Here is a 27,524-nt window from a genome sequence, read left to right on the forward strand (position 1 = left end):
TTCAGTGATTTTGGATATTGAAGAAAAAAGAAAAAAAGAGAGAGAGAGAGAGAGAGAGAGGGTCATGGCTGCTGTGCCATTTGTTTTAGGTTTTGTTAGTGGAGGTAGAGGGCTGTCTCATGGTTTTAACAGTGTGTAGGCCATTCACTTATTGTGGTTTTGGGGAGTCTACTTTTCTGAGGTACCGGGGCTGAGGTTATGGTTTACAAATCTTACTAATGTAAATGTTGGAGCTATATTAAGAAAATACTCCTTTGGTGGGTTTAATTTCTTATGTGAAGGAACTGTAAAAGCTCCCAAATCTGAAGGAAGGTGATTTGAAAGGTTTTGTTTCTTTGCTTTCACTGACAGCTGTGTGGTATGAGTCAATTTTTAAAAATATTCTTATTTTTGATGGAGGAGAGTTTGGTAGCAGCCCTGTACCTATTATGGGGTGCATTAAGTTTTATTGAAAAGATTCCCATCTATATTGTGTGTATCTTTTAGGTTGCTCTACTTGACTGTGCACAGAATTCTGCGGAACCTGCACAGTCGAGTCTGTATGACGCCAGAGACGTGGAAGTGGCTCGGTGTGGGGCACTGGCACTGTGGAGCTGCAGTAAGAGTTATGCGAATAAAGAAGCCATTCGTAAGGCTGGGGGTATTCCCTTGTTGGCTCGGTTGCTGAAAACGTCTCATGAAAACATGCTGATTCCGGTGGTGGGGACTTTGCAAGAATGTGCATCAGAGGTACCCAGGCCTGCTCTGCTTCCCTTGTTCTCATTTACTATGTATTTATGTAGTTGAAAACCAATTTGTAAGGTTATCATGACTGCTAAGAATTTTTTTTTTTCAGGAAGCCAGCATTCTATTGGAATCAAACCAATAGAATATTAATTACTTTGGTATTTGTGTGGTTCATTATTTTTAAATATGTTTTTGTTGATTTTTAGAGAATGAGGAAGGGAGAAGGAAAAAGAGAGGAAAACATTGATGTGAGAGAGAAACATCGATTGGCTGCCTCCTATATGGGTCACTGACAGGGGATGAAACTGTAACCTGGGTATGTGCCCTGACCGGATTTATTTTTGAAAATGTTGACTAAGCTCTCTTATTGTTATATCAATATGTTAACCATGGATTTGTGTATTTGCTAAGAAAGTTTATTTAGTATAATTATTAATAAATTTTAAATAGATACTTATGTGTATACATTATATATACATAAATATTTAAATTCATATTACTAGGAAAACTACCGAGCTGCAATCAAAGCAGAAAGAATAATTGAAAATCTGGTAAAGAACCTAAATAGTGAGAATGAGCAGCTGCAGGAACACTGCGCCATGGCCATCTACCAGGTACAGTGGGCCCTGTGGATAGTCCTGTTGTTATTCTCCATGTTTCTAAGCATATAGTCTCATTCTCTGGGGATGAAACTTAGAAACCTGCATTTTTAACTAGAAACCCCAGGGATTTTCATGCATAAGAGGACCACTGTCCTATGCTAATGACAGATGCCTATATAGATCAGAGAGGAAGCTTCTCCAACATGTCTGATTATTTACAATTATATAAGACACTTGCATATCTTTATCTACTAAAATTATTTACTTAGTGTAAAATAGCTAAATACGTATATAGTACCTTTATATTGATTTTCATTATATCCCATTCAAATATAGTGGCCTTGGGAAATTTGTTTCCTACCAAGACAAGATGGATGAATGAATGCATGTGTGTGGGCATATTTCTGTTTTATTGGCTTATTTATTTATTATTCATTATTTTTTGTGAGTTATAAATTGCATAGTACAGCAGGTGACATCATTTCATTCAACATTATCTGCATCTATAAAAGCCTAACATGCAAAGTGTCCCCTTGGGAATTTAACCCACTGGGAGTTCAAAGCTCGCTATAAGGTGTGGTGGCTACCAGCGAGTGGTGCGGAACGATGTAAGGCCCCAGATGGCAGCCAACAGCTGGGGAAGGGAATCCCTGGCCAGCAGCTGGCTGCAAGTAGCCAGCAGCCGGCAGCCACTAGGGACCCTACCCATGCACTATTTCGTGCACTGGGCCTCTAGTTTCATTATAATGTTGATGAGATGCTGTAGTAACTTAACTCTTATTTATATCGATTAGCCTATGGTGAAATTTGTTTCCTTATGTCTTTTCACTTAAAGTCACAGAACCTATTGATGTTAAGTGAGGACTTACTGTATTCCAAAAAACAGATTAAAATGGTAAAGAGGTGGAAAAGATGGCCCAGACAAATTAGGATATGACTGGCTACTGGCTATGCCAGCTTCCCCCTAATCAGAATAGATTTCCTAGAGGAATGAATTTTAAAATATGCAATGAGAATGCACCCAAATGATAGGTTCAGAGAGGAGGTACATGTTGATGGAGTATTGTAATAGTTTGCTTGGGCTGCCATAACAAAGTACCACAAACCTGGGTGGCTTAAGAAACAGATAACTGTCACTGAAAAATAAAGGTTATCACATAATCTTTCCTCAGTGTCCTAATATCCTCTTCTTATAGAGCCATATGCCATATTGGATTAGAGTTCACTTCAATTACTTCATTTAATCTTAATTATCTCTTTAAAGACCCTATTCTCAAATATGGCCAATTTCTGACGTATGGGAGTTAGGACTTCAACTTATGAGTTTTGAGGACATGCAACCAGCTCATAATAAGGATATATAGCTTTGACAGTATATATGCCTCATAACAATAAGCATTAAAGGACAGTTAGAAGTAGATATTAATTTTTTTAAATTACAACTGAACCAGAATGGAAAGTGACAAATAGAAGGTAAACATGGAGGTGCCTTGTGGTGCACTACGCTGAGGATTTCTTCCAGTGGCATTCACTGATGATGCATTCCATATATCTGTATCATGTGGCTCAGTGGTTTCAGAAACCAACTGAATGCTTAGGATAATAGCAAATCTATTCTGAGTTAATCGTTTTTTACTCTATAACCTGAGAAGGATGATCAGTTGAGAATATCTAGGCAACACATATTTATTTCAAAGGATGACACTGGTTGCTATTGATATAACCCACTGCTCTGGGCATAAAAACTCCATTGGGGAAATTCCTCATCTCTTAGATTTTGGGGGTCATTGAAGCTTTGACTGTATCCCTTCGACTGATCTATATTCTCTGCTGTGTTTTTCTAAGATCCTGGGTTGCATCGCTACAGAAATGTATGTGGCATCCTACGTTTCTAACCAACCTTTGCCTCTGTCTTGTTGGAAGCCCAGGCTATCTCAGAATTGGCTTGTGAGAATTCCCCAAGTATGTTGAAACTGCTAGGCATTGCCAATACCATGTAAAGGAAGGCAGACATTGTCAGATATCTGCAAATATAGAGAAGAATTATGTTTTATTTGGAGGTGCCTTTAGAAAATTATGCTCTCTAATAAGAAGTTTCATAGCTAGTACAAATGGCACCCTCTTTCATAATCACTGAAGTCTTGATATGCCTTACTCATTGCCAGCCTCTCACTTGGCTTTTTGTGTAGTGTGCTGAAGATGAAGAAACCCGTGACCTGGTTAGGATGCATGGAGGACTTAAACCCCTGGCCACTCTGCTCAATAACACTGACAATAAAGAACGTCTGGCTGCTGTCACAGGGGCAATATGGAAATGTTCCATCAGCAAAGAGAATGTGACCAAGTAAGGAGAAGGCATTTCGTATTCTGTAATAAAAATAAGGCTACCAAAACAGTCTTGTAATTTAATTCTATTTTAAGAAAGAGTCTATAATAATACACATTTTGGACTCGGTTGGCAGAATTAATGAATTCTTAGAAAGACCCCTACGTCCCATGTTTTCTGTGCCTTGGTAGGGCTCAGGGACTTGCTGACATAATCTTTCAGTGAGAGCTGAATCTTTGGCATATGGGCAGCCACTTAAACATGAAGTATCTCTCAGATTTCCTGCAGAATTCTACTGAGGTTGAGGGTATAGATTTCCCACTAAATCTTTAGAGATGGAAGTGGTTCCATTCTTTCCCCTTTTATGAAGATAAACAAGGTGAGTCAGCTAAATGCCAACTAACCAATTAATCTTAAAGATAATTTTCAAATATGATTTCATTGAATTTCAAAGTATTTGTAAACTTTATGGCCATTTGATTTAATTTAATGTTCAAATTCATCTCTTCACTTATTTTTAGAGTTCTCACCCTCTATGATGGATGTTCTGAAGCAACTTTTCCTTATCTCAAGCATGATAATTATCTTAAACAAAAAAATCACATGTCCAATTGAACACAAAATTAACCTATTTTTCTTTGTTTATGTAAAATGGTCTCTGTAACATGGGGACTAATGATTCCTTAGTATCGTGGAATAATTGCCACTCAGATTTGGAAGAAGTTGTAGTTGTTTTAAATGCTGTATAGTACGAGGTTAAGGGCACAGATGGGTGGATGTGGATACTAGCTTCACTATTTACCAAACTTCAGATTAATTTTCTGAAAATGTGGACTTTAATACTATCTATATTATAGTATTTTTGTAGGGATGAATTGAGCATATAGTTGATGTTTAACTAATAATATTATTACTATTAATTATCATCAGAGAACTTTATACCTAAAATAATATTGTTCTCCTCTTTCTTTCCCTCCCCACCTCTTTTTCTTGTGATGAATTTAGGTTTCGGGAATACAAAGCCATTGAAACTTTGGTGGGACTTTTAACTGACCAGCCTGAAGAAGTTCTTGTGAATGTGGTGGGAGCACTGGGAGAATGTTGTCAAGAATATGAAAACCGAGTCATTGTCCGGAAATGTGGTGGCATTCAACCACTTGTGAACCTCCTCGTTGGAATAAACCAAGCTCTTCTTGTCAATGTCACAAAAGCAGTTGGTGCATGTGCAGTAGAGCCTGAAAATATGATGTAAGTGGCCATATTGCCTGAAAGTTTTGTTTGAGAATGTTAGGGTAAATACATGGGTAATCATGGAATAGTGTCATCACTTAAAATTGAATGATGAAAAAGTAAAGAGAGTTTATATATAAATAACCACAAGGTTACCAAATCATGACTTACAGAACCAAATTATTCCCTTGGATGAGCTGGAGGCCTGAAGCTGGGCATTTTGGGAGGAGTTCAAATATCCAGTAATCAATTTCCCATGCAGAAACTGTAATCATCAAAAATTTTCTTTGTATACCAGGGAAGAATTATCTAATTACCTGAGATCCTAGGTAGTTGTAGTTAGCATTTCCATTGTATTCTTCTTGCTTCTACTGAGCACCTAACAAGAGCTTTGAATAGATGAGGGGGAAAACAAAGGATATTAAGCTATGACCTTGGTCCTTCAGCAAATATTGTCTAATTAGGAAGACTTAAATATGGTAAAATTTAAGAGCATTAGCAAGAATATATATCCAGAAAAGGAGAAACCCATATGAGTCAATGTTATTGTATTAGGGTCCCCAGAGAATCAGAACCAACAGTGTGCGCGCGCGTGTGTGTGTGTGTGTGTGTGTGTGTGTGTGTGTGTGTGTAAAGAGAAAAAGAGATGGGGAGGAGACTGATTGGGAGATTGAGACTGATTTACTTTAAGGAACTGGCTCATGTGATTGTGGAGGCTTGGCAAGTCCAAATTCTGATGGAGTAGTCTGCAGCAGCTGGCTGGAGAATCAGGAAAGAGTTGCAGTTTGAATTCAGTCAGTCTTCTGGCAGAATTTCTTCTTGCTCAGGAAGATTAGTCTTTGTTTTATTAAAGCCCTCAACTGATTAGATGAGGCCCACTGATTAAGGATGATAATCTGTTTTACTCAACATCTACCAATTTAATTTTAATTTGATCCCCAAAAACACCTTCACAGAAATATATAGAATAATGTTTGGCTAAATATCTGGGCATCCCTTAGCCCAGTCAAGTTGACACATAAAAATGAGCCATCCTAAATCCACCCTTTGTCAACTCAGCTCCCATACACACATCTTAAATCACACTTAATCACTATATAAATATGATAATAAGGTTATACTTCTGCCTAGTTATCTTGCATACAACTAAAATTTGCTAATGATTTCCCCAGAAGAGGAAACAAAGTCCTTGGGCGATGCTTACTCTTATTAATATCTTGTAACTTAAATATTGTGATGTAAAGTTAGAAATACTTAAAAACTATGATATAAAGTCAGTACATCTCCATCTCATGTTACATGACAAGGTGGTAAATGAGGGCAGAAAACAAAGATTCACTCACACATTTATAAGAAAATAGGAAGGAATATTCTGATAATTACAGTCCTTATTTCTATAACTGGTCACATGGCTGCCACTGGTATTTGTAGCTACCTTCTTTCACTACTCATTCTGTATTCCCTTTAGCCTCAACTAGAACTTCAGTTCATTATGGTTCTTTACCTGGTGGGGTGACTACATTCTTGAAGGTCTGGGCCATTTACTAGTCCTGCCTGGATTTGGTCTGTGGTGGTTTCCTATTGACTTTAATCACAAGGCATGGTAATACTAAGAGATACTTTAAGGGACTTCCAGTATTCCAGATATATTCATCCTTACACCTGTTGTGGAGTAGCAGTCCAATTACCTTGGGGTAATCAGGATCAATTACCCCAGCCAGCATAGTAACTCTCTTCTTTGCCTATTGATTTAGAGGCATGAGAAGCTAAAGTGGCAGCCTTAACTTCCAGTCCAGTGGCATCATTATTGCATCTCCTGGTGAAAACATTCTTCCCATTGGAACTAAGATGTCTAGATTAGCTAAGCATAAGGTCATAAGGTCATGAGTACAAATTTTTATGTAGGTCACTAGGGATAATAGTAAATGCCACTCCCATTTCCACACTTTGATTCCTGGACCCATGAATTCTGACTGTGGTAGAAACAGTACCATATTGTTTATTGATAAATAGCTCTATTGACATGACTTGTAGACTCCCAGAAGTCCAACTAGCCTTTCTTTACTTCGTCCCGTCTCTGTCCTCTTCAGTCCAAGGTAGCAGTGTTTCTACTGAAGTAGTTAATTGGATCCATGACTCACATCTGTAATCTCTTTGTCATATTATTGTCTAGCTATACTCTTTTTTAAAAAAAATGTTTTTATTAATTGTAGAGAGAGAAAGGGAGAGTAAGAGAGAGACAGAAACATCAATGATAAGAGAGAATCATTGATCAGCTACCTCCTGCAAGCTCTCTACTGAGGATGGAGCTTACAACCCAAGCATGTTCCCTGACCAGGAATCGAACTTGCTATCTCTTGATTCCTGAGTTGATGCTAACTGCTGAGCCCAAACCACTGGGTGAAACTCTTTTTAATAACTACATTAAGCAAACTGTTATATTTATTGATTTTTCAGTTGATTCCATTCAAGAAAAGGCCCAAGAAAACAATGATGCACATATTTTTTGAATTTTAATATTCTTTAAGGAACCTAGATTTTGAAGCAACAAAATATAATGAAAGAAAAAGAATGACTTAGTGATAAACAACAGGTCTCAAGGACATTTTGATTGAGTTGGGATGACAGACAAGTAATTTTAAAATAGAGTAAAAAATGAGATGGCAGTAAATACATGTATTTTTGGTAAATATAAAAAACAATTTTGTGGAATTTTATAAGGCTTGACTTCTGGGTAATGTATGGGGACTATAATAAAGAGCAGAAGTAGAAAACAAAATCATTTTACCCTAAACATGGAAATGGCCACAACTCCAAATCTTAAATGTGAAAACATATCCTAAATGTGAAAACATCAGCAAAATGTTGTGAATTATTAGCCTTTTGTAATAGACTAACAACTAACATGTACCTCTTCAGAATGCAAGCTTTTCCCTCAAGTAAGTATCATGGTCATGAGATGCATAGCCAACATTTGTTTCATAGAGAGCAGAGATGAGAGGAGTGAATGGGATTTGGAAGAAGTGAGGAATTTCCCATCAGAAACCTAGTTTTGCAATATAAAACATCATAGCTCTGTAGTATAATTTAAAGTCAGGCAGTATGATACCTCCAGCTATGTTCTTTTTTTCCCCTCAGGATTGCTTTGGCTATACTTTTGTGGTTTCATAAAAATCTGGTAATTTTTGCTCAATTTCTTTAAAAAATGACATTGGGATTTTGATGGTGATTGCATTAAGTCTGTATATTGCTTTGGGTAATATGGCTGTTTTAACTATGCTGATTCTTCCAATCCATGAACATAGGATATTTTTCCATTTTGTTGTGTCTTTTCAACCTCTTTTTATAATGACTTATAGTTTGATTGATTTACATATGTTGAACCATCCTTATGCTCCTGGAATGAACCCCATTTGATCATGATGTATTATTTTTTATGTATTATTGTATTTGATTTGCTAACATTTTGTTTATAATTTTTGCATCTATATTCATCAGAGATATTGGCTTATAGTTTTCTTGCCCAGAAAATGTGGCTCAGTCTTTGAGCATTGATCATGAACCAGGAGATCACAGTTCAATTCCCAGTGAGGGCACATGCCTAGGAAAGCTGTGTCACTGGGCCTTACAGGACAACTACTACACAAGACCACTATACTAAGTCTGGGAGACATAGCAGCTCTACCTAGTACATAGAAACCAATTTAGAGAAGCAGCCCAAATATGGAAACAAAGAAACAAGTCCAAAATGAAAAAAACAAAAAAAACAAAAAACAAAAACTAAATGAAATGGAGGAAAGCAAACTGCCAGATACAGAGTTCAAAACAATGGTTATAGGAATGTCCCAGAACTTAATTAGAAGTTCAACAGTGAAAAGTCCAAAGAAACCATACAAGTGAACCAGGCAGAAATGAAGGATACACTAATTGAAATGAAGAATAATTTATAGGGAATCAACTATAGAATAGATGAAGCTAAGGATCAATTTAGCAATTTGGAATATAAGAAAGAAAATATGCCCCATCAGAACAGCAAAAAGAAAAAATGATTTTAAAAAATGAGAACAGTGTAAGGAGCCACTGAGAAAACTTTAGGCATACCAACATTCACATAATGGGGGTGCTAGAAGGAGGAGAGAGAGAGAGCAGGAAATTAAAAACCTATTTGAAAAACATAATGACAGAAAACTTTCCTAACCTGGTGAAGGAAATAGACATAACAAATCCAGGAAGTGCAGTGAGTCCCAAACAAGATGAAATCAAAGACCCATACCAAATCACATCACAATTAAAATGCAAAAGAATAAAGACAAAGAGAGAATCTTAAAAGCAGCAAGAGAAAAGCAGTTGTTTGTCTACAAGGGAGCTCCCATCAGACTTCCAGCTGATTTCTCAACAGAAACTTTGCAGACCAGAATGGAGTGGCAAGAAATATTCAAGGTGATGGAAAGCAATGATCTAAAACCAAAATTATTCTACCCAGCAAAACTATCATTTTGAATCAAAGGACAGATAAAGAGCTTCCAAGGCAAGAAAGTGCTAAGAGATTTCATCACCACCAAACCTGTATTGCTAGAAATGTTTAAGAGTATTTTTTAAGAAAATAAAAAATTAAAAAAAACATAAACAATATCCCTGACTAATTTTGCTCAGTGGTTTGAGTGCTGGCCCGTGGACCGAAGGCCTCGATTCTGGATAAGGCCATGTGCCTTGGTTGCCGGCTTGACCCCTGGCCCTGGTTGGGGCACGTGCTGGAAGCAACCAGTCAATGTGTCTCACATCAATCTTTTTCTCTCTGTGTGTCTCTCCTCCTTCCACTCTCTAAAAAAAATCAATGGAAAAATATCCTTGGATAAGGATTAACAAAAATAATAATAAAATAAAATGTGTTAATTTAAAACAAAATATGAACAGTAAAATGCCAATAAATGCATATCTGTAACAATTGAATCTAAAAAACAAAATAAAGCCCTGGCCAGCATTGCTCAGACACAACTGAACTCAGCAGTGTGGGGTCACAGAGTGGAGGGCAGACCTAGTGATTCAACAGGTGGGGAAGAGTTGCTACCTGTGTGCTTGAGGTGGGGAAGAATGGTCCCCTTTCCAAAGCTACACAGATAAATCACTATCTGAGTCTTCTCAGAGAGCTTCTTCAGAAAAGAAACTCCCCAAAGGTCCTTGTGTGGTGCAGCCAGGAGACCTCTCTGCAGGACCTGAACATGGCAGAGTAGTATCACCAGTAGTTGGAGGATCAGTCAGTGCACTCCCTAGGCTAGTTTGTAACAATAGAAAAGCTGGACCTTGGGAAGGTAGTGTCTGGGTTTCTAGCAAACTTTTTTCTCTCCCAGGAAGACTGAATCCCCCTCTGATTTTCACCACTAGATAGCCCTCCAGCTTCTCAGCTGCTGCACATGGGAGTGGGGGCCAGCCCTTTCTTCATCTCTTCCCTTCTTATCAGTCTCTATGTGACCTCTGTAAATCCTTGGTGAAAGTATTTTTGTCCAGCTAGTCTTCAGTTGTTTATTCATGTTGATTGCTTTATAAGTTAGGTGTAAATCCAGTTTGGGTTTAGGAGCAGGTGAGTATAGCTTCTCCCTACTCTGCAGCCATCTTGGAATGCTTGCCCATTTTTTAGTCCAGTTTATTTTAATTGAGTTATATGAATTCTTTCTATATTTTGATTATTAACTCCTTGTCAGAAATATGGTTTACAGATATTTCTCCCATTCCATAAATTGCCTCTTCATTTTGTCAGTTGTTTCCTTTGCTATGCAAAGGCACATGTGGATACTCAGTGAAGCTATTTTTTTTTTAATAAATACTCAGAGGACAGCCTTGCTAGATATAAAATCCTTGATTATGACATTCTTTCATTAACTTAAAAATATGCTGCTTCATTGTTGCCTTTTTCGTACCTTTTTTTTTAAGTCTAATGCTAGTCTGATTCTTTTGTCTTTGTAAAGTATTTGATATTTACATCTGAAGGCCTTGAAGATTTTTTCTTTATTTTTATATTCTAATACTTTATTATGTTTATTTCAGAGTTGATTGCTAACTATTTAGTTAAATGGAATTATAGTTCTTAAAGAAAAGGCAGGATAAATGCTTACTTCCTCCTTTTGAAAAAAATCAATTTTAAAATATATGTGTTGTCAGGAACCCTATAGAAGCTTTGATAATGACTTTTTGAATTTGTTATGAACTTGTGGATCTTCATGGTTTACTTCAGTCTCTACTGGTTTTTTTTTTTTCTTTGTTTGTTTTGCTTTGTTTTTAATATATCTTATTGATTTTTTTTACAGAGAGGAAGGGAGAGGGATAGAGAGCTAGAATCACCAATGAGAGAGAAACATCGACCAGCTGCCTCCTGCACACCCCCTACTGGGGATGTGCCTGCAACCAATGTACATGCCCTTGACTGGAATCGAACCTGAGACCTCTCAGTCCGCAGACCAACACTCTATCCACTGAGCCAAACTGGGTTCAGCAGTTTCTACTGTTTTTTTTATACAAAACTAGAAGCCTGATGCACAAATTCGTGCACATTGAAAGGAAATTAATTCGAAGAAATATTTTAATATCACTATTCGCCCTTTCTCTATAATAAAAGTGTCAACCACATTCATGATCAACAATGACAGCTTGAAACACACATGTGTGATTGATGCTAGCAAGAGCTTTATATGTATCATGCATAGATGAAAATTTAAAAAATTTAGTTGTGAATTCCTATGACATCTATACCTTCTTTCAAATTATTTAGAAAACAATAAAAACACACATTGATAAATGATACAAATATGTTAAATTTTGAGGGTTGTATCTAATTATTTTGCTATTTAAAAAAAAAAAAAACCTCTTAATTATGTTTAAAATTTTCCATAATGAGAAGGAAGAAACAAATTAAGACAGAAAATAAAAATGTTTTACTCTTGATAGACTGGCAAATTAAGATAGTAACTGGTGCTAGCAACTGGTATTCTCACGATCTCTTTATAGAAATCAAATGGACATAATTTTTATGGAGCATACTCTATTGATATGTATCAAATTTAAAATACATAAAACCCTAACAAGCAATTTCATTTATAAATAATTGTCTTAACAAGATAATTAGTGCATTGCAAAAGATGCAAGGATGGCTTTTGCAATGTTACTTTTAAAATTTTAATTCAGTTTATTGGGATGACATTGGTTAATAAAATTTTATAGATTTCAAGTGTACAAGTCTAAAATTACCTGCCCCTAGCTGCTTTGGGTCAGTGGATAGACTGTCGACCTGTGAACTGAATGAAGGGTTCTGGGTTCGATTCTGGTCAAAGGCACATGCCCAGATTGTGGCTTGACTCCCAGTAGGGGGTATGCAGGAGGCAGCTGATCAATGATTTTATTTCGTCATTGATGTTTCATCCTGTTCTCCCTTCCCCTTCCTCTTTGAAATCTATAATATATATACATTATCTGTATTTTGCATTAATTATGGAAGTTCCTAAAAAAATAGGATTTTTTTTGGATATATGGGTATCTACCTGAAAATTTTGAAAAATACTATTCATTAGGATAAATATACCCTATGTTCATTGCAATAATTATTTACAGTGGCTAAGACATGGAATTGTTCTTTTTATTACATTATTATATAAGACTAGAAAAAAACTAATTTCTTTCAATAAAGGATCTATTAAATGTATTATGATGCATTAATACAGTACCATCTAGCCATGCAAAATGGTTAATACAAATCCGCATTTATTGCATTCATTGATACAGAGGAAGATTTATTACATATATTGAATTTAAAAGGCAGATTATGGTCCTGGCTAGTGTAGTTCAGTTATTTGAAGCATTTTCTGATATACTAAAAAGTGGCAGGTTTAATCCTCAGTCAGGGCACATGTGAGAGGCAACCGATCAATGTTTCTCTGTCACATTTCTCTCTCAAAAAAGCATATATTTTTAAAGGCAGATTATGAAACACCACATTCAGTGGTGCCTCGCATAAAGAACGCCTCGCACAGCGAACGCTGCACACAACGAACTTCATTTCATGATTCATACAACGAACTTCGTTTCACACAACGAAGTCGCCCGAGCTTCCACGACCGCTTTGCCCGAGCTTCCACGACTGCTTCGCCCGAGCTTCCACAATCGCTGCCGATGTATTGCATCCTTCCGCGCAGGCACTGCAGGCAGTCGTTAGTCACTGCGCTTAACTTAAGCACGGATCGCGGCAATCGTTCTTCATTATGAATTAAATCACGCACGTATCACGGCAGTCGTCCTTTTAAGTTAAACTCAATATTTTTTTTATATCATGGCTTCTAAAAAAAGCAGGAAGGTGATTTCTGTTGAAATGAAACAGGAAATAATTAGAAGGAGTGAATGTGGGGTAAAACAGTGTGACCTCGTCAAAGAGTTTGGCCTCAGCAAGACCACCATTTTCACCATTTTGACAAATAAGGATGCAATCAAATCAGCCAAAGTAGCCAAAGGAGTATCAAAACTATTTCATGAAAAACATAGGTCTTCAATCCACGAGGAAATGGAGAGGCTATTAGCGATTTGGATTAAGGACAGGCAGGTGAAAGGTGACGTAACAACCCAAGATATTATCTGTCACAAAGCCAAGAAAATTTATGACGATCTAAAGAAAAACGTCCCTGGAAGTAGCAGCAATCAAGATAATGAAGAAGAATTCAAAGCCAGCAGGGGGTGGTTTTTTAGATTTAAGAAAAGGTGTGGAATCCACAGCGTTACTATACATGGTGAGGCTGGCAGTGCTGACAAGAAAGAAGCAGAAAAGTTCTCTATTAACTTTCAAAAATGTATTAAGGATGAAGGATACTGCCCACAACAAGTGTTCAATGCTGATGAAACGTGTCTTTTCTGGAAAAGAATGCCGAGCAGAACCTTCATTACAAAAGAGGAGAAGAAATTGCCAGGACACAAAGCCATGAAGGACAGACTTACACTTATGTTTTCGTCTAATGCCAGCGGAGACCTCAAGATCAAACCTCTATTGGTTTATCACTCTGAAAATCCAAGAATTTTCAAGAAAAATAACGTTATTAAGTCCAAACTGCCCGTCCATTGGAAGTCCAATCAAAAAGCCTGGGTGACCCAAGTTATCTTCAACGAATGGATTCTGGAAACCTTTGCTCCTGCCGTGAAGAAATTCTTGCTGGAAAAAGAACTGCCGCTCAAAGCCCTTCTGATACTTGACAATGCCCCTTCTCACCTAAAAGACCTAGAGGAAATATTGCAGGAAATTTATCCTTTTATCAAGGTGCAGTATTTGCCACCAAACACCACATCCATTCTTCAGCCAATGGATCAGCAAGTTATTGCGAACTTTAAAAAACTCTACACTAGAGCCCTCTTTAATAAGGTGTTTGAAGAATGCGAGTTTGGTGGAGACAATATGACTGTCCGAAAGTTTTGGAAGGAGAAATTTGATATCCTTGTGGCAATACGACTTATACAGAAGGCCTGGGAAGAAGTGTCACAAAGGACCCTCATTTCTGCTTGGAAGATGCTTGTGCCTTCGTGGACCCAGGAAGAAGCAGTAGTTGATGACACAGAAGTGGTGAAGGACATCATCACAGTGGCCCAAAGGTTGGAATTAGAGGTAGAGGAAGAGGATGTAGAGGAGCTTATTGAGGAACACGAAGAAGAGCTGACAACTGAAGAGCTCCAAGCACTTCTGGTCCAGCAACAGGACAATGCTCAAAGGGAAGCGTCATCTGATAACGAGGAGCAACAATCAAACAATCAACCAATCCCAACTGCTGACATCAAGAACATCCTGGTCAAATGGAAAGCAGTTCAGGAGTTTACCAATGCCCACTATCCGGATTCAGCCGAAGCAAACAGGATCAACGATCTTTACTCCGATACTCTTGTCCATTATTTCCGGCAGATGTTGGAGAAAAGAGAAAAAACAAACGACTTTGGACAGGTTTTTCATGAAACCATCGGCCAAAAAGCAGAAAATGGATGAAGATGTGCAAGATTCGGTAGACTCTACTTAGTCTGTCTTAAAATTAAAAAAATGTGTGTTTTTTTTAAAAAAAATTATGTTTTTAGATGTATCTAAATAAAAATAATAACAAAAAATTTATCTTTTTTTATGTCATCTTAGCATATTTTATGCTACAGAACGAATTATTTTTTTAACATGTATTGTTATGGGAAAACGCGTTTCACATAACGAACTTTTCGCATAACAAACTTGCTCCTGGAACGAATTAAGTTCGTTGTGTGAGGCACCACTGTATAGGACAACCCCATAATGTGTGTATCCAAATATTTGCTTCAAAAAAAGTCTTTAAAAAGTTGATCATATTTGCTGGTGCAGGCCAGTCTGAGGGACCCCACTGGTGCACTAATCTGTGCACCTTGCCTCTAGTAGAGATATAAACATAAAATGGTCTCTATCTCCCTTAGTAGGCTATAGTTTTCTGAAGGACAATTAAAATCCTTATTTCTTTCCTGTCAGGTGTTGCTAAGTGGTTGAACATCAACATATGAACCAGGAATTCATGGTTTGATTCCTGATTAGGGCATATGCTGGGGTTGCGGGCTCAATCCCCAATAGAGCCAATCAATGATTCTCTCTCATCATTGATGTCTCTATCTCTTCCTCTCCCTTTCTCTCTGAAATAAAGAAAAGCTATACTTTAAAAAAATTATCATTACTTATAGATTCTATATTTGTGAATTTGTATCCCTCTTAAAATTTATTTGTAGCCCACAAATCAATACTTGGAATGCTTTTGCCGTCAATAATGGACATGTGCAGAAAAGTGAAAAATTTGAGTTGCCTAATGAGCAAGCTTCCAGCTGAGGTTGAACAAAGGCATGTTCTCCCTTCTTGTTTCAGCTCATATTGTTAGCACGTGTACTTTTCACAGTCTATTTAGTGTCATGCTTTTCACAGTTTTGTGCTTTAAGCTAGTGATTTTGTTTAAAATGGTCCCCGTACTGTAGGAGCTCCAACCCAGGAAGCGCCATGCTGTTCTTTGCTAGTCCAAGAAAACCATATGGGGGTCCAGAGGGGACAGATGTAGCCTTTATTACTTACATCTGGGCAGACCCCATGGTGACCAGTTTGGTGAGTTTCCACATGAGGCTAGGGGAGGCTATGGGGCTTATCTGGCAGAGGGGAGAGTAGAGGGGGGGCGGGGGGGGCGTGCTGGGGAAGGCCTGTGTGAAGGCCAAGGACAGAGTCTGGTGAGGCTTGTTAGCTGTCAAGGACATGGGAAACACTCTATACGCTGCTCTGCTCCATGTGGCTGCTGTCCAGGCAGACACTGTTCTACTGACTGGGAGGAGGGATTGGGCTATATCTTCGCTTGATACTGCACCACAGCCTCTAAGCATGGTGTCGCAGAGCTGTCTTTTCTAGTATTCTGAAGTGCAGGAAGGCTGTGATGTGCCTGACAGAAAACACGTGCTCAATAAGCTTCATAGTGCTGTTGGCTATGGGTTCAATGTTAATGAATCAATCACACATATTCAGTAAGGAGCTTTTAAACAGAAACACACATAAAACAAAGTTACATATTGATCACTTAATGAAAATGTTCTGACCAGAGGCTTTCAGAAACTACATTTTCTATTTCCCCTAGGAGCAATGGTTCAGCCTTCACTAGTTCACTGTTTGCAGTGACTTATAGAATGTAACTACTGCAAGTAATGAGAACTGACTGTATCTGCCATTGTGCTATGCTTAGCACTTAGTGTTTAGTAGATGTCCCAAGAGGATTATGAGCAAATGCCTGCAATAGAGGGAACGGGAAGGAATAAACCAACTCATTGGGAATGTTAAATATTGGAGTTCAGGAATTGGGGTTTGAACACCATGCAGGCAATGGGAAGCTGTTGGAGACTTTCTCCTGGAGTGATCTGTAGGTGTTGATTGAATGTGCTAGATGGTGTGATGAACAGAATGAATAACCCTGGAGCCCTGCTCTCGAGGAGTACTGCAGAAGCTCTGAGGGACCCTTATGAAGATGAATTTCCCAGGGACTTATAGGATGGATTGGAACTGAGAGAAATGAAAGCACAAAGCCAAGTCTTGTAGCTACTGCAGCAATCCCAACGTGAGGTAGTAAAGACCAGGATTAGGGTGTTGCAAGGAGAACAGAGGACTGTGGTATATTATGAAGTGAACAGCAGCCAATGGCTTGGTACAGAAAAAGATGAGAGTGGGACAAACTTAAACTCGTTTGTTTTTAATTTTGCCCCTAGCTTTGTTAGTTGCTGTGTTTAAAGATGTTTTCCTCCTCTAAAGTTATTACTCTTTAATGTACTGAGTTCTTTTAAGACATTAGCAATGGGGTCATAGTCCTCATCTTTTATAACTAACAAACTGATGAATTGTTTGGGGTTTGGAGCTGAGAGCTGGGGATAATGGATATAATTTTACAATTAATAGTGAATTTTTATAGTTAATTATGAAATTTTGCCTGGAGGAATGGAGGGAGTCCAGAATTGAGTTATCCTCTTTTTTTAAACTAAAAATGTGTGCCATCCAAGTGATTTCTGCACAAATGATAAGTTATATCCAGCATTGTATACATAAATGTCACTAATGCAAATTTTATTACTATATTCTGAGAGAGGAAGAAATCAGTCATTCATTGAGAAATGTGTGTGAAAAAATACAGATACCTATATTTTTATGCCATTGAAAACAGCATTAATTTTGTTTTCAGTTGCATGTATAAAGTAGTAAGCCTTTTAAGTTTGTAAAGTAAATCCTTCGTTTTAAAGTGCTGTTTCTTCCATAAACTGAGAAATAAAACTTTGTTTTCTCTCAGCATGTTATTAGAAAGCTTTAGGTTTTGAAAGCTATTTAGTTAAACTTTAAGTACTTTCTCAATGCACTTTTAAAAGTTAAAACTTATCTTTGAAAAAAAACAGTTTATATCTTAGTATAAGTTATTTACATTACCAGTTGTTTTATATGATTATGCAAAAATGACTTCCTACTTGGAATCTTTGAAATAATACTTTTTTCTGTTAAATTCATCTCAGATAATCAGGAAATGTAGATGTTTTTATCTTGATTTTCAAGAAAGAATTTGTATAGCATTTTAAACCATTAGTATTTATTCTATCTGTGGATAAATACCACATGAGTTAGACACTACCTGAGATTAAAAATTAAAGGAATTTTTATGTTCTTTATATTTTCTCATCAGCTTGTTTAACGTATCTGTCTGAACAAAGCTATGTTTATAAAGTGTATTGTTTTGTTTAGCCTTCTTCTCAACTGCAAGTACTCCATGAACCTTAATTCGAGGGTCTGCTCCCTGGACTGATTGATACATAAACAGAAGACAGATGGCGCAGAGATGACTCTAATGATAATTCATTTTTTAGCTAGTCATCAAGATATTTTGATTACAGAGTATTAAGTAATTATAACACAGTTTGCAATGTTAGTCTTGCCTAAAAAGGGAGCACATGGAAAACAAGTTACTTGTTATTCATGCCCAACAAAGGATGCTCTGTGGTGTAATGATTTTAATTCCTAATGCTAGATTAGGACTGGAGTTGTTTAAACTATGTCACATTGTAAGCTAAATCAATTACACACAGACCAAATAAAAAAGGTAACTACCCAGTTTTGAGGCATAAATATTTGTTTTGGGAAGTATTTAGATGTTGCTATATGAAAGGAACCAGTATTTTTGCATTTAGGTAACAGTCTGTGTACAGCTAATTAAAAAATTACATGGCTTGATTTTAAGTTTATGTGAATCATAATCATCACCATAGTGCTTGCTTTTCGTGTCATGAATTTAAAACTGAAATCAGAGTGCTCACAATTCAGCAGCATGTTATATCCCTGGTGTTTTTAAAGTTTTGGAAAAAAATCGATGCAAAATGTCAGAAGGACAAAAGCTAATTAGAATTGTCTGTATAGATAAGCCACTTAAATTTTCATTTACACATATTAGTTACAGTTTATGTCTCTCTATTTGATTTTACAATAGGATAATTGATCGCTTAGATGGAGTTCGTTTGTTGTGGTCCTTGCTGAAAAACCCGCACCCAGACGTGAAGGCCAGCGCTGCGTGGGCCCTCTGTCCCTGCATCCAAAATGCTAAGGTAATAAACTACAGATCATTCAATTCTGGGATCTCTGATACTACATTGAATAATGTCACCACAGGCCACTAATTACTTTTGACATTTTTTGGTCAGATTTATCTAGTAGAAAGAGTCCTGAACATTTGTGCCAAATAATTTTGGAACAATGCCTTTTCCTGGTCAGTTTTTAGATGCCAAATAAAATTAGGCTAAGATGGCAGTGTTTACTAAGTTCTACTTGGCTGGTGCAATTGAAACAAGTACTCCAGAAAAGTTGACTGTTTTATCCTCTTGCATTCATTGGCTGCTTTCAGAAGACTGCTCCTATCTTATTTATAGCACAAAATACAATAGTGAAAGATCTGTATTTTTACCTTGAAAATGTTACTTAATTTCACAAATCACACTTTTCTTATCTATCAGTGAGGATTGATATTAAACCTATGCATAACATTTTTCCATAAATGAAAATACTGAACTGGAAATTTCTGAATTCTTTTAACTCTTCATTTTAAAATTTGATTCTTTTTTTGTTGTTGTTAATCCCCACCAATGATATTTTTCTATTGATTTTTAAAGAGAGTGGAAGGGAGAGACACAGAGAGAAACATTGATGTGAGAGACACATTGATTGGTTGCCTCCCACATGAGACCTAACCAGGACCAGGGATTAAGACTGCAACTGAGGTACATGCCCTTAACCGGCATCTAACCCAGGACCCTTCAGTCCACAAGTTGACATTATATCCATTGAGCTAAACCAGCTAAGGCTAAAATTTTATTAACTTTAAAGATCTCTTTTCAGCCTTTTTCGGTTATCTTAATTTTTTTTTCTGTATGTTTACAGATTTCCCTTTAACATCCTTGTTGCTAGATATATTTCCCTCTGTTGAATATTTTTAATTAAAATATTTAATTCTATAATAAAGTTAATATTACTCTAAATTTCATTCTAAATATATGTAACCATAATATAATATTGTGTAAAAAAGTGGATTGTGTTGTATATGAATAGTAAAAGGAGACCTATTACAAACTGCAGAATAGAATTATTTTTTATAACATCAAATAAGTAAATAAAGTAATAGATAAGACTTTTGGGCCATGCCCTGTGTGTGTGTGTGTGTGTGTGTGTGTGTGTGTGTGTGTCTTTAGTAAGTTTTAAACAATGTTTTATATTTTATTGACTAATTCTTTTCACGCTAAACAAAATCAATATTTAAACCCCCCGAATTGCTGATCTATTTGCTCTTGATACTTATATAAAATCACAAATCAATAATAGTTCTGTATTTGATTCCATTTTTAACCTATGACATAGGAATCTAAGAGTTGAATGAGCTTTTTCTCAGTTTTACCCATGTATTATACCCAAGGAGGTACAACATCATCTGCTACTTTCCTGGGCTGCCTCCTGCACACCCCCTACTGGGGATATGTAAGTGTGAAAGCACCAAAATATAAAATGATGCCAGAGAGGAACATGTTATAATATAACAATTTTATTTTATTTTATTAAATATATTTTATTAATTTTTTACAGAGAGGAAGGGAGAGGGATAGAGAATTAGAAACATCGATGAGAAAGAAACATTAATCAGCTGCCTCCTGCATACCCCCTACTGGGGATATGCCTGCAACTAAGGTACATGCCCTTGACCAGAATCGAACCTGGGACCCCTCAGTCTGCAGGCTGAAGCTCTATCCACTGACCCAAACCGGTTTTAGCAATAATTTTTAATTGGACTGGATTTAATACTTCAGAAGCATTTAAATTTTCATTTTGCCTTGAAGAGCTTTGTGGCAATACATGAATAGAATAAAATTAAAATTTAGCAATGATTTAATTGAATCTTTAGGCATATAAAATAATCTCATAAATTCAATAACATTTATTTGCCAAAACCTGTGCAAGTACACATTTTGTTTTATATACAGTCTTGTAGGATCAGACTTGCAAAATTGCAAATGCCTCTGTGCTCAGCTTGGATGGGGCAGAGTCTCAGGGCTGAGCTGACAGTCTTGGCTTCCTGTCAGCCCTGCCCTTGTGCACTCGTCTGAGTTTCCACCTGACCTCTGCCTTCCATGGCTCCCCTGAGTTTCTGCCTGACTGTCCAGATTTTCCGTGCAAGAGCGTGGGTTTCCCAGGGGCTCTCCTGGAATTGGGTTGGGTCTCTGTAGTCTGGAGCTTCTGAGTCCTTCCGCTATGGAGAGGCCGCGGCAACCTCCGTGGTCAGACCTCTCTGCCCATACTCACTGCCACATGACTGTAGACCCTGTCCACTGCGGCTCCTGGCTCCCCCAGTCTCCCAGTCTCTGAGTCTCCAGGTGCCTTTCTCTACAGTCTGGACTCTACCCATATGAGCCTGGGTCCACGGGATTTTGGCCGGGTTTGAGGTTCAGTGCAATGGGGGACTTCCTTTCCCCTCCCTCCAGCCAGGCATTCAGCCGTACTTCCTCTCTGCACACGTGTCACCCTACCTCAGCGCTTTGCGGCTCCCAATCTGATCTGTGAGCCTCTCTCCTTCTTTCTAGTTGTAGATTTCCCACTCGGCCAAATTTCCTGTGTTTTGGGATGATGTCAGTTCTGATTTTAGTAGTTGTTTTGAAATTGTTGTGTGAGGAGGCAGCTTAGGTGCTGACCTAGGTCGCCATCTTGGTTCTCCCCTTCAGTTTAGCAATTTCAAGTTGCATTTTGTATATTGTTTTCAGGTGAGTTAAAATTGTTTGCTAATCTATATATGTAAAAGCTCAAGTGACTGTTCAACCAATCAACCATTTGACTGTTAGCTGTGACATGCACTGACCACCAAGGGACAGATACTCAACACACTGGCATGGAAACATGGGACAGACTGATGAATCTCAGAGGGAAGGGGGGCGGAGGAGGGTGGGAAGAGATTAACCAAAGATCTTATATGCATACTAGAGGCCTGGGGCATGGATTTGTGCACAGGTGTGGTCCTGTAGCCTAGCCTGTGGGGATCAGGCCAAAACAGGCTCTCTGACATCCCCCAAGGGGTCTCAGATTGTGAGAGGGTGCAGGCCAGGCCAAGAGACCCCCCACCAGTACATGAATCCATGCACTGGGCCTCTAGTAAGATTATAAGTTCTGAGGGTGAATAGAGTCAGGAAGTGTTTTTGTTTTGTTTTGTTTTGTTTTGTTTTGTTTTGTTTTGTTTTGTTTTGTTTTAGTAGGCTGGGCCTTAGCTTGCAGTAAAATATTAGAACCAGAATAGATCTTGCTAGAAACGTCAGCCCATTCTTTCCTCCTCCAACCCATTCCTCCCCCAATCAGGTAAGTTAATGATGCAACTTTCTAAGAAAAATTGCCTTTTACTTTTAAGAAAGCATTTCCACACTTTTTTTTTTTTTTACATAAGTTACTTTGTAAATCACTTTAGACTTATTAATTTATGAATCATAGGATTTGTCATCACTTGAAATAAATAACTTCTTTGTCTGAATTAATGGCACTGAAAATAATTCTGCAGAAACCAACCATTGTTGATTATGGCTAAGTGATACAAATGGGAGGAAAGCACAAGCCATGTCTTCAGACAAGTTATTGCTCCTTCAGGGTCCCAGCACTTCTGTCAGGCACTGTGAAACTTAAGCATACTGTGTGTCCATGTGGAATGGATATGGTGAAATGTCAACTGTTCGAAACAGATGTTATCCATTTTTTATATTGTTAACAGCATACATGTTAGGACATACATTTTCAGATCTATCTATGAAGAAAATGAGATGTAATAATTACTTATAGTGAATTTATTGTATCTTTTCCTATTTGGAAATATTTAAAGCTAGCTATCAACGAATGAGCCAGGCAACCAAATACCAGAATCAAGGACTTCAGTAATGAATAGTGGAGTAGTTACACAAAAAAGATTCACAATGTAAGTTTGCATTGTAATTATTTTGTTATTATGTGAATAAAAAAATGGACTGTAGGATTTTTGTAGTGTACTACACTTTTAGCAGCATACCAATGTCTCAATTAAAAAGCTTTAAAATTTTTCCTTCATTTTGGAGGTCAGTATTTTATAGTTTTTGATAGCTTATCAGTGGTTTAAAAAAATGTACTTAGTGAAAAAGGTATGTTTTCCCAGCTTAGTAATTATCTGCCCTTTCTTCATATGCTTGAGAAATCAGAGTGTGAAATGTGAGTCTGTTTTTGTACTGTATAAAACTTTCAAGAATATCTATGACAGAAAATAAGCATGTATTGTTTAAAAATTACTTAGTGTTCAGTCTGTTAAGAACTGAAGAAGGTAAAGGCTGAACTAAAGTGAACTAATAACAAACAAAAAAAAGTCACTGCATTTATTTTTTTCAAATTTTTATTTCAAAGTGTACCATTTAAAGTGTTTTTTGGGGGGGTTAGAATTAAGGAAAGTTTATGTTGTTTTTCAGTTAAGATTGCTAAAATGGACAAAAGCCCAAGATTTGACCTCTGAAGTGATCTTATTTAGTAAATTTCCTGAGCTTCAAGTCTGGTTGCAGACAAATAACAGCTTTGTGAAAAGTGTGAGAGATTTGTAAATGAAAGTGAAAAGCTGTTCCTTTCAAGCTGAATGATCAAACACATTTTTTTGAGAAAAACAGTGGTTGAACAGGTGTTTAGTATTAGGAGCTTGTGATGTAAAGAATGCAACAACTGAATCTGGTGAAAATCCATGTAGTATTAAATTCTTTGTTGTAAAGAAGCAAAACTCTCTGCTGAAGAAAGTCAACTCAAATTTGTGCTCCATGAACAATAAGATATTGAAAAATGCAGAAACTCACATAGAAGAATGTATTATTGTGTTATATCACTTACAATCATTTTTCCAACATTGACATAAAATTTCATAGCATTTTTACATTATGTATTTCTTTTTGTAAATATTGCAAGTGTTTATAGCAATTTCCTCACTTGTTTCTTTTATTAATGACTAAGATATTTTAGGAGTTGAGGGTTGTAAGAGATCAATTGAAGGACTTGTACGCATGCACATAAACATAACCAGTGGATACAAGACACTGGGGGCGGCAGGTGAGGGCATGTACTGGGGGTAGGGAAGGCTGGGGGGGGAGCCAATGGGAGAAAAAAGGGAGACATTTGTAAAACTTCAAACAATAGGGGAAAAAGCAAAATAAAACAAAATGAACAAACAAAAAAGAACAAAGTAAAAGTTAATACATTATGCCCTTTCATAAGAAGTGTTTTACATAATTCATGCTAATTTATTATCACCACTTCCTTATATTATAAATCAGATAGGAAACAAGTATTCTTATTTTAGAATAAATATTCTGAATGTATAAGTAAGTTGTAAATTAGGGAGAACACTCAAATAATGTCTCTTTTAAATCAGTAATATATCGATGAGATAATTTGCCTTGTAGCCTTCTTAAACTTAATTTTGCTACTTGTTTAGAGAATAATGTCTGGTTTTGAATTTGATCTTGAGGTGGGGGAAGTGTCTCTAGTAATATCAGAAGCAGTGGCTAAGGAGCCGCTCCAAACAGAGTAACAAAAGACATTTGTGAATGATTACGCCAGAGAAGAGAACAAGCTAATGTCTGTGAGGTCCCAATACAAGCTTGGGCAATTTTAGTCCGGAATGTTGAGTGCTGAGTGTGGATGAGGCCAACTTCCTGACTGCAGGTGTGACGGAACACAGCTGATCAAACAGTGCCGGAATTTGACATCACACTCTGTTTAACTTCAGCTGCCCAATGAGCCATGGCCAATCAGTAAGCCACAGAGAACCTGGAGAAGGCTTGCATAAGAGGGAGCAGTCTCATACTAAGACTCCTGCTATAAACACGTTTATGAGCTTGGATTTGGTCATGTTTGGGCCCTAGAAGGTATAGCTGCCTGACAATGTGTCAAAGAGTGTGCCACATTTTTGTTTTTTAATCTAAAACCTCTTTAAAATATAATACTTTTTTTGTTGTTGTTTTGCCAGCCTACTTTGGGTCTACTATCATTTTTAACTCACCAAATAGTTCACAGTGTGTTGCTCATCTGGCTTCCAGTCCCTAAAATCATACAAGATTAAAGTGAACCACATTACAAATGTTTTTTGTATGCCAGATTTGCAAGTGGGGATAGGAAGGGCCAACACAAAGGGGGTGTGAAGAAGCTTCTCTTGAGATCACAGCTAAAAGGACCACTATTTGACCACAAGTCAAATCTGTTGCTTTCACCTTCACCTGGATTCATCTCCTCCTCTGCTACTCTTCTCCCATTCCATGCTTTTTAGCCCCAAATCCAAAAAGGGCTACAATGGCTGTTGCTAGTCTAGGAAGGGGTAGCACTAACAGAGATGTAACATACAAAATGGGAAGCTACAACTAAAGGTATAGCCTGTTTTAAACAGATATATACAAAATGTGCCAACAATTATCTACTTATGAAACATTTACCCCTTTAATTTTGAAAGTACAGTTTATTATTGGTTATTAGTTACTTTAATAAAGAATCTCATCCATTAAATTAATTATATTATTCTATCCACATTAGCCAGGAACACCTAGGATTATATACTGCATTTCACAATCAGACACTTCGCCATCTCAAAATCTATTGCTTCAGATATGTAACTGGGACCCCAGTTCCTAATCCTATGCTGTAGCCCGCCATCTTTCTAGGCACACAACTTCACACAGAAATAGCCATAGGCAACAGTTAGTACTAATGTTTTTATGCCTCCTTTTATGAATATGTAAGCCCTTTTGTTACCCCTGTTTCAAGAAGTGAACTAGATTTGGGCCCCCTATTTGGAATACTGTTTTTCTGCATTTAGTTCTAAACGCAGGATGCTCATGACTTCAGCTGCAATTGGATTTATTTTTTTCTAGGACTTTTATAGTTCAAGGTTTACATTGAAGTCTTTAATCATTGAGTTAATTTTTAAAATTTTATTGATTTATTTGAGGGAGAGAGAGAAGAAGAAGAAGAAAGAGACTCTATTTGATTGTTCCACTTATTTATGCATTCATTGATTTGTTTCTTGTATGTGCCCTGACCAGGGACCAAACCCACAATTTTTGCATATTGGGATGACACTCTAACCAAGTGAGCTAGGAGACCAGGGAGTTAATAGTTTTATATGGTAAAAGGCAAGGGTTCAACTTTATCCCTTTGTATATGAATGTCCAGTTTTCCCAGCATCATTTGTTGAAGACTGTCCTTTTCCTCATTGAATGTTCCTGGGAGCCTTTGGTCATGACAAAATGATTTTGTTAAAAGTCATTTGAAAGAATAGCCAATGGTTTATTTCTGTGTCTCTATTTTATTCCATTGGTCAACATGTCTGTTTTTATGTCATTATCACATTGTTTTAATTACTATTGCTTTGCAGTAAGTTTAAACTCTGGAATGGTGAGGCCTCCAACTTTGTTGTTCTTGTCTCTCAATTTGTTTATGTGATATATCACATTTATTGATTTTTGGATATTGCACCATCCTTGTATTCCTGGAATAAATCCCACTTAGTCATGGTGTATGATCTTCCTAATGTAATGCTGAATCCAATTTGCTAGAATTTTGTAAAGGATTTTAGCATCATGTTCATCAAGGATATTGGCCTGTAGTTCTCTTTTCTTGTGGTGTCTTTATCGGGTTTTGGAATTAGGGTAATGCTGGCTTCATACAAAGAGCTTGGACATGTGTCTTCCTCTTGAATTTTTTGGAATAGTCTGAGGAAGATAGGCTTAGTTTTTCTTTGAATGCTTGGTAGAACTCTCCTTTAAAGTCATTTGGGCCAGGGCTTTTGTTTTGGGGAAGATTTTTGATGATTGCTTCAATTTCTATTTTTTTTTTTTTTATTCTTCCTGGTTGAGTTTTTGGGAGCTTGTAGTTTTTTAAGAATATGTCCATTTTCTAAGAATATGTCCATTTTGTTGGAATAGAATTGTTCATAGTATTTTTTCATAATCCTTTGCATTTCTGTGAGATTGGTTATTACTTCACCTCTTTCATTTCTGATTTTGTTTATTTGGGTCCTCTCTCTTAGCTTCTTGGTGAACATGGCTAAAGGTTCATCATTCATGTTTATCCTTTTAGCTCTTGGTTTTGTTGATTTTTTGTTTTTTGTTTTGCTTTTTGGTCTCTGTCATTTATTTCTGCTCTGATCTTTATTACTTTCTTCCTTCTGCTTATGCTGGGCTTTTATTGTTGCTCTCTTTCTAACTCTTTGAGTTCTAGGGTTAGATAATTTATTACCATTTTTTCTTGTTTTTTCAGGTAGTCCTGTAGAACTATGAACTTAACTCTCAAGACTACTTTCACTGTTTCCTATAGATTTTGGTTTGTTGTGTTTTCATTGTCATTTGTTGACATAATGATTTTTATTTATTCTTTTATCTCTTTGGTAACCCAATCATTGTTTAATAGCATGCTATTTAGGCTCCAGGTTTAAAATTTTTTCCCATTGTTTTTATTGTAGTTGATTTCTAATTTTATGCCATTGTGATCTGAGAAGATGCTTGATATGATTTCTATCTTCTTGAATTTGAAGAGACTTTGCCTATGTCCCAAT

The 27,524-nt window shown here is 36.9% G+C and overlaps 1 protein-coding gene across 1 annotated transcript in view; it reads left to right on the top strand.

Annotated features, from left to right (window-relative positions):
* ODAD2 (outer dynein arm docking complex subunit 2) overlaps positions 1 to 27,524 on the top strand; it is a gene marked incomplete at its 5' end in the record, with an annotated part of 176,154 nt that overhangs the window by 74,263 nt on the left and 74,367 nt on the right. The window contains 5 exons of the mRNA XM_084875757.1: positions 487 to 729; positions 1,230 to 1,340; positions 3,518 to 3,672; positions 4,660 to 4,902; positions 18,891 to 19,005. Of these exons, the coding sequence (XP_084731883.1) occupies positions 487 to 729; positions 1,230 to 1,340; positions 3,518 to 3,672; positions 4,660 to 4,902; positions 18,891 to 19,005 (867 nt within the window). The remainder of the gene's footprint in view (positions 1 to 486; positions 730 to 1,229; positions 1,341 to 3,517; positions 3,673 to 4,659; positions 4,903 to 18,890; positions 19,006 to 27,524) is intronic.

This window comes from Pipistrellus hanaki (genome assembly GCF_964339955.1).
Source record: "Pipistrellus hanaki genome assembly, chromosome: 1".
Lineage (NCBI taxonomy): Eukaryota > Metazoa > Chordata > Mammalia > Chiroptera > Vespertilionidae > Pipistrellus > Pipistrellus hanaki.